Raw genomic sequence first — 8,218 nt, 5'->3', positions numbered from 1 at the left:
CCCCCCCCCCCCTTTTTTATATTACACGCGTTTCCTCTGCTTGCTACTGATTCTTGTAGTTTACTCGCATCCTAGTAATTATCGTAGATAAACGAAACGTTTACTCGATACACGTGTAATTTATGTACATAGCTGCTGAGTAATTTATTACGCGATTTTGTAAAACTTCCTTTTGACAAAAACCATCGACACATCTTATATACGTTGATTTTTATTTTTCGTTGTTCCGCGATTCTCAGGAACTTGAGGCAATAAATATTGTCATTGGGTTTGGCATCGTTACGACCAGTTGTTTGGTCGTTTTTCGGGCCTGCAGGATTTATACGCTTCCTCGAACATCGAACAACCTTTAATCATTCATGGATAGAACAACGTGCAATGTTAATTATCGGTGGAAGCGCTGCAAGTTTCGTTCTGCTTGTCAATAGCGATTAAAGTATTATAAACACGCAGGAGAACAGCGGCTTTCAAACATGGATTACGGGATCATGGGCCGGTTTGGCCGACTAAAGGGCGTGTTACATCGCATACCAACGTGCCTCGTATTGGGCCTCTGCGCGGTGCGTGCGCAAAATTCATGGAACGGTCCAAAAAAAAATCTCCGTTGCCGTTCTTGCATCTTCCCTTGCGCCTATAATCTTCCAAGACCGTTCACAGGAACAGAATTTCTCATCAAACATAGTTCCATTTCGATTTCCGAAGCATTCGTCTAACAATCTCATCAATTTCATCACCTTTCGCTGGATTTTAAAGTCTAACGATGTCTATATTTGTTGGAATATTAACTGGAAGAAAATTCGAATGAAATTTAGAAAATTGTAAGTTAATTGCAGTAATAATTTTCCGTGACAAAAACAGAAATTTAAGCGAACTATGTCGCTACGAGTACATGGAAAGAGAAGGTAATAATAGGAAGTTACGACAAGATTACGATAATAATGAATCAAGTTACGCCCTTGTTACGAGATTAAACAGATCACGCTTGTACTCCATCATCTAGCTCGTATCTTTTATTTTTCAACATTAGCAAATTCATCTATTATAGAACAAATCCCTATAATGAAATAACTATCATAAGAACTGTTATACAAGCTTGAAAAAGTCCAAGCATCGCTGACATCAATTTTACGGTCGTCATACGAGACTAATCTGGCTGATTAAAATTAACACACTCGATGCGTATCGTTTAATTATGTCTCCTGCTTTACCGACGCAATAATTTACTTAGCCTTGTAAATGTTGTTCGATGCGTAAAAAAACGAGCATATTCTTCATCCGTGTACGTGGTGTTAGGTACTTAAAGATTATTCGATCGGTAATAGCTCTTCGTCGTTAAGTAACTTAATTAGCGATTAACAGGAATGGTCGACGCGCACTGTGGTTAGTCTAATCCCTGGATTATAGGTTGAACGAAGTACAGCTGACACGAGAAGACCACGAGTACTTCCGGTAAAAGGAGAGGGACAAGGTGTAGCGTATCATTATCGAATATACGGTTCGTGTATTTCCTGCAGGTGGATGATGATCTTCGAAACGTTACGTCCGTGTAAAAAACCAAGGTCTTTAATTTAAATTTTTTACTACGAAATTTGTCTTTATGTTGCGATACGTTCGTTAAGAATCTTCGAACGAAGTTGATTTCTAGACCAAGAAATACGACAAGAATATAAATACAATGGCAATGTATATCTCGTAAGAATGGAATAATTTCTCTCTTACAACGATCGTTTCAAAACGAATGCATATAATGCAACCGATTTCTCACTAGCATCGCCGTTTCCCTTCTCACGATAAATTCTTTACAATATAATAATATTAACTACAATTATAGTAATTCTTCTTCAATTAGCCATAACAGTCTAGGAATAAGTTCCCTTGTTTGTTTCCAATTTAGCCAGTCAAACGAGACGCGTTCGTATTTCAAATGCTCGATGAGATAAGAAATGTACATTAAATGTTTGCAAGGCTTCTACATGCATGAGAAAGACTATGATTAACTGCATCATGGTTGTGTACGGAATACATTGTTCTCGGTTGACGAGGCAGCGAGAAAACACAAGTTTCTGTTAACACTAAACAACGACGTTATGAAAAACTTGGCAGTAGTCAGGTAATTAAGACAGGATTGTTAGTCCGGGTTGTCTCGCGGAAGGTAAAGGGTCGCTATAAGTGTTTCAGCAGATACATTAACACGGTTTTCATTCGACGATCGCACCTTGTTAGGCTGTTACTCGCTTTAACGTGCCGTGAAATCGACGTCCACGCGAAATTATTTTGGTTTCTTTCTGTTAACGAGACTACGTGCCGTAGGAAATGGAAAAGAATTGCCTGAAAAAGGTACCAGCGGCTCGACTATTTCGTTCTTGAAAAATTGCCAACGTTAAAAATTGCTAAGACGTTAGTTCGTTTTCCATTGGTTCGTTGAAATTTGTCGCTTTTTCCGCCTCGATAAAATTACTGCGAACATCGAGACACGGACGATGAAACTAAAAAGAGAAGAGTTAGAAAGTCTTCGTTCTACGTGTCTCAACTTCTCAAGTTTCTAAAATAATCTCTGCAATTAAATCTTCGTAAAAACACGCGTAAAGCTATAAAATCAGAACTTCCATTCGCCTGTTTTAGTAAACGTTGACTTTTAAATAATTGAAATCCAACGCCTGGTTTCGTATTAACATTAAAGAAACTTGAAAGCAATAAACCTGATCCTCGAGATATTATAATATATTCCTAGCTACCCTATAAATTGAATCAAAATTACGATCGAACCGTCGATCATATAGTATCGGATAACAAAAATTAGATAACAAGCTGCTACGATAAATAAGCGAACAAGCTCGTCTGGAATGGAAGAACGATCGTATTTCATGCACGAGCCTGTTAAAATTAAGGAATGGCGCGAAAGCTGGTTGATTTCCTTGTACAGAAAAGGAAAGGGCGCGAGTTTTCTCGGTTGTCGAAGAAAGACGACCGCTCTCAAGCTGCAGTTCCATCACTCACAAGCAATTTGAATGATTCATGAGTGCACGCGTCCGTCGTCCGCATGAGAAGGGGGAAAAAATAACTAACTTTCCCGTTTACAACCGTAGGAGATTTTCATGTAGGACTCGTCGATGATCCCTAGTCGCTCGTTGAAAATCTTGCAGCCACACCGCGAAGGGGGTGAAGTTTCGCTCGGAGGGATAGCTTCATGATTTATGGAAGATGCGTCGAGTACCTACCGCGTTGGAATTATTGGCAAGATCCTGATATGTCTTCGTCGCAATTGTCATCCTGATTGTAGGACGGTAGTATCTTGCCACGTCAAATGGCCACGTTGGCCATTTGTCCATTTGCGATCTCGTCCGGACACGGTTTTCAGCGGACAATTTCAGCCTATTGATTTCCATTTGAAGAGGATACGTATTTCGTTTGGCGAGTGCGCTGAAAATTAGTAGCACGCGTGAGAACAGGTCTTTGGAGTTTCGATTTTTAAAGACTAATTTAGCAACGTTAAACGATTTTTAATCGGTCTTTATATCACGTCTCGGGACTTTGCAGTTTCCAATGTCCGTCGAATAGTCGAATTTTCAAATTGCAGGATTTTAATGTTTCCAATTACGTCGCTAATGGCAGTAATCGTTGTAATCGTAAAATAGATGTAAAATAGGTTTAATTTCGTTAATCGCTTTAGAGGTGTCGTTCACGTTTGAGTTAAGCTACGGATAGATATAAAAATAATATTCGTGGATGTATGTGTCAAAGATCTTGACCTGGGCTAATAGATTAAGAGATGCATCTCGGAAGGCCAGTATTATTCGATAAAAAGAAAACACCCAGTTTCCACACTTGTACCATACTATATAGGTATCTATGTGCGAATTTACGTTTAAATTTAAGCATTATTAACGCGCAGAGGCAGCGAACCCTAACGAGAATAGAACCTCTTTTATTATAATCGATTGACCAGCGAATAATGTGGATTCATCGATGGACACATCGATAGATTTGATAATACGTTCGCGGTATCTGTTGAGAAATCTAACAGGAGGTACTCGTGTTTCGCATCTACGAATTTTTCCAGAATGTAATTGCGTACTGAAACGATCGTGCATCACGTGTGCGATAAGTTAATCGCGATATTCGATCGTACGATAAGAGGGTTAACGCGTTTCGAGCAACAGATGCAGGAAACATGTTTTCTCTGCTGTTGGCGTTTATACGTGCTTTTTGAAATCTTAATTTCTGTACTACAATAAAACTTCTGTAGAAAATAGAACAAGTTATTGATCAGCTTTCTGCGCTTTCTTACGTATCGAAATAGATTCTCTGTACGGCAAAATACAAAGATCACCTTTCGTTCATCTTTTGCGAAGGATAACGTTTATACGTGTAGAGCTGGTTCGACTAAATAAAAAGGAAAATTCCGTTGACATAATCGTTTGCCCCAAGACAAACAATTATCGGTTTAACGCTTCACACCTTTCTAAATGTATTTAGCATAGATATCGTTTTCTATGCCCACGACAAAGTGACTTTTTCTTCCATTTTCTACTTAACGGTACCAAGTTACGTGAAACGCCTTGAGCTCGAGCCACCTTTAAAAATTTATACGTGACAGTTTCTCGGAGGTAGACAGTTGGTCTGTGAACTACTTAGGGATTTCTCTATCTTTTTAGTGAGCCATTCCCTCGTCCAGTCGTACATGTACGATCGTCCAGACCCTTTCGACTACCAGCACGAGATAAGACGATCGTTCGACCGTGGAATTTTTTAATTTATGACCACACGAAAACTCCGTGGACAACGAGTTTTTGACTCTATTAGCTTTTAACAAGATTGAAACGTTTACGTCAAACACTTTATTACTTTCTCTCCTTTTTACGTCTTCTTCTTGTTAAAGCAACGGAGTTCGGTTACGCGTCTATGAGTAGATCGATCGTCGACATTCGTTCGTTGCTCTGCGTGCTTTTTTATACCGAAATTCTATTCGATTTTATTCGAATAAGGAAAAATTTGAGTTTACGTTAATTCAGATTCTTTATAGTTCGTATCGTATTACAGTCTGTCACTTCCATCTGGAAAATAAATGCTCGTACAAGGCCATATTTTTGTAAATCGAAGAAACGATATACGATGGTATAGAGAGTTAAGGATCTATTTGATGTACGGACGCTTCTAAAGTCGTTTCATATTTATAGCGGAATAAATCAGAAGGCAAAAAGAATTTCTGATACAGAGAATTTTTAATGTACTTTCTAGCGGACGTTGGCAAAACACGGAATGCCATCCATCATAATCATCTTGGTAAAAGTGTATCATGGAATGAACGACGTTGCTCGATGCCAGCGAAAACTGGAATGAAACGAATCTCGAGTTTAGGCACGTTCCACCAGGGATACAAGATTTCAAAGGCAAACATAATATATTAACGTTTGCAAACGTTACAAGCGAAAGAAAACGCGCTGATAAATCTTTCATAACTTATAATGTCACTGGAACGCTTTAGAATTCCGCTACAAGACATTCGCGTGTATCAAATCTGAAATTAGTAAAAACGTTCGTTAAAACGTATCTGTTGAACGTTAATAATTTTTTATTTTCATTTGCTTTCAGACTGGTGTCACGGCATTGCAGAGGACTGCTACCGAGGGTCATTTGGAGGTAGTGGAATTATTGCTGAAACACGGCAGCGACGTTGCTCGTCAGGATAACGTGGTGAGTCAGAATTTTGTTTCATCGTATACTCTTTTCCTATTGTGTTTTTACTACGACGACAGATCGTTACATCGCGACCGGGAAACTACGTTACTTGGAAATCTACGCACTCGTTTACGAAAATTTCCTTCCATTTGCTTCTCAAAATAATTTCACCGTACATCGACTTCGGTGACTTTAACGCACGGTTAGACAAGAAGCGCTACCTTTTGCGCAATCTTCCTCTCCTACAGTATATTACAGTATAAACGCAAGTAACTATATATACACACATATTTCCATTTTCCAAAATTCCGATGTTTTATCGGACTTTTTCGTTCGACTTTTAAACTTCATTTTATTCGCCGCTGTAAATCGTTGCAATCGGTCGAGCTATGCAAAATCTGAGTTAGCGTACGGCTAACTCCAAACCGTATATAAACCACGATTATTTCTGTCTATTTCCAAAGAAGATACAAAATACAAAGAGAACCATATCGAAAGCAAGGGAAGATGCATTCACGAGGAAAACTCGTTTGGCGCGTCAGAAACGCATAAACGTATGTTTCTTTAGTTATTTACCAGCCCTTTGGGCGAACAAATCCAAGAGCTGTACAGTATACTCTTACGTTGATACGCGTATGTTGGTTGGGCGAGCCTTTGGGCGCACAGCACCCGGTCCACGAGCAGAAAAACGAGAGGAAAAAGCCGGCGCGGAGAAATCGCTACCGGGAAGAGCGACACGGAGGATCGCGATAATTTCGTGTTTTTTCTTTTTCGTTCTTCTTTCTTTAGAAGAAACAATTTACGGGGATTTTTGTTGCTACGCATTGGCAGCGGTCTTTTATCACTTTCTCGAAGTCGATCCCTCGAGGCGTGGATTTTTATCGTTTTGCCACGGCAGTTTCGTAACGCCACGGCGGAACGTGTCCCCCTTTACCGTGGTTAACGAGAACGCGACACTCGCCATGGATAATAAATCCACGGCTGTACCGTGTCCATGTCGCTTGATAGATGCGATTACAGCCGAGAGGATATGGTATATCGCCGAAGCGACTCCGTTGTAAATCGGCGAAAGTAAATTGGGAAATGGCGACGATGCGAAGATTTCTGTTTTCTGCGGAGGAACATCGCGAATTCTTGGGATCGCGAGCGTACGTACTCGGGCAGATAAATTTACGGCGAAATTGCGTACAAGAGGAACGCAATGTACGTATCGTGGAATATCGTCGGCGAAGGTGGCATTATTTCGGGGTCACTAAAGATGTTTCGTTTGAGGCTTTGTTTTCGAGAAAATCGACTTTGAATTTTTGCTCGGTACATGTGCACTTTATCGCGTCTCTTTATAACGGATCTCACTGTTGGAAAAATATCTCGATGGAAAAAATTTTAAAAAAATTTCATTCTATATTTTCGACTTCTTTTTTCGCGTAGAAACACCCCCTCTCCGCTTGTACCACCAGTTACCAACCACCCTATATATTATATTTGGCCCGATCATCGTACTACAGGCTATGCTCGTAATATTTACGTTTGGTCATCATACACTACAGGATATGTCCGTGACATTTACGTTCGGCCCGATCATCGTACTACGGGCCATGCTCGTAGTTGTAGGTTAAAGGGTTAAAGCAGGAAATAGTTACACCGCCGCTATCAAGAAACTCGTTGTGCACGAATTACCCGCTGTTCCCTGGCTTGGAAAAGTACTTAAGTGATTTCTGTCATTGAGCACGATGGTAGTAATTATCGAAGGAAGAAAAACGCATCTGCGAACGTTCGATCGACATTCAGCTACCGAAAGTCTCGTTAATATCGTATGCAAATCGAATGCAGCATGTTGCTGGCGACTGTTCGCAGGTGCGAACGTAGCACGAAACTCTTGATCGATGATTATCTCGTCGGCCACGACGATACACGCTGCTGTCATCAAAGGTCAGAGTATGATAGGATCGATATCGACGCCGTCATTAAGTCGTAAACCGTTTAATGGCTGTCATTACCGATATCGTATCGCGTTTATCCTGGTTTCGCGTTAAAGAGCCGCGTTCTCGCCGACCAGGGATAGCGATTTCGACATTTTTACAAGGCAGCAATTTCGCGGATGGTACCAGAGCCGCTTCGCGAAACCAACGACAAGAAAATCACGGTAGGCGTGTATATTTTACGTCTTAATGATGGCCTCTTATTGATCCCCGAATCTTGCCACGATCGGCCACGAAACACCACGAAAGGCTTCTTAAATGATATTTATAATATCGTCAGAGAAACGTGGTGCGGTAAAGTGATGCGTTTAAACAACGTAATCGCGTACTTTGCTACTGAGACACAATTACGTCTACGTTATTTTTGTTGAGAATTTTGGATCTTAATAGACGAAATAATGGTATAGGAACGCTAAATTTACACTTGGAATTTATGTTAGAATAGTTATATATTTATTTGATAAACGATTTCAAAGATATTCATCGATGCACACTTACACGCGTCTCACCTTCTTCCAGATCAGACTGTTAACCGACTGAACAGTTTACATTTCTTTATT

At 40.2% G+C, this 8,218-nt stretch overlaps 1 protein-coding gene across 3 annotated transcripts in view; it reads left to right on the top strand.

The window, feature by feature from the left end:
• LOC100741642 (ankyrin repeat domain-containing protein 6) overlaps positions 1-8,218 on the top strand; it is a 137,099-nt gene that overhangs the window by 77,652 nt on the left and 51,229 nt on the right. For all 3 annotated transcript variants that reach the window (XM_024371358.2, XM_024371357.2, XM_024371359.2), the window contains one exon: positions 5,593-5,694. In XM_024371358.2, the coding sequence (XP_024227126.1) occupies positions 5,593-5,694 (102 nt within the window). The remainder of the gene's footprint in view (positions 1-5,592; positions 5,695-8,218) is intronic.

Source organism: Bombus impatiens, unplaced genomic scaffold (assembly GCF_000188095.3).
Source record: "Bombus impatiens unplaced genomic scaffold, BIMP_2.2 scf_1275, whole genome shotgun sequence".
Classification (NCBI taxonomy): domain Eukaryota; kingdom Metazoa; phylum Arthropoda; class Insecta; order Hymenoptera; family Apidae; genus Bombus; species Bombus impatiens.
This window is presented reverse-complemented; position numbering and strand designations above follow the sequence as displayed.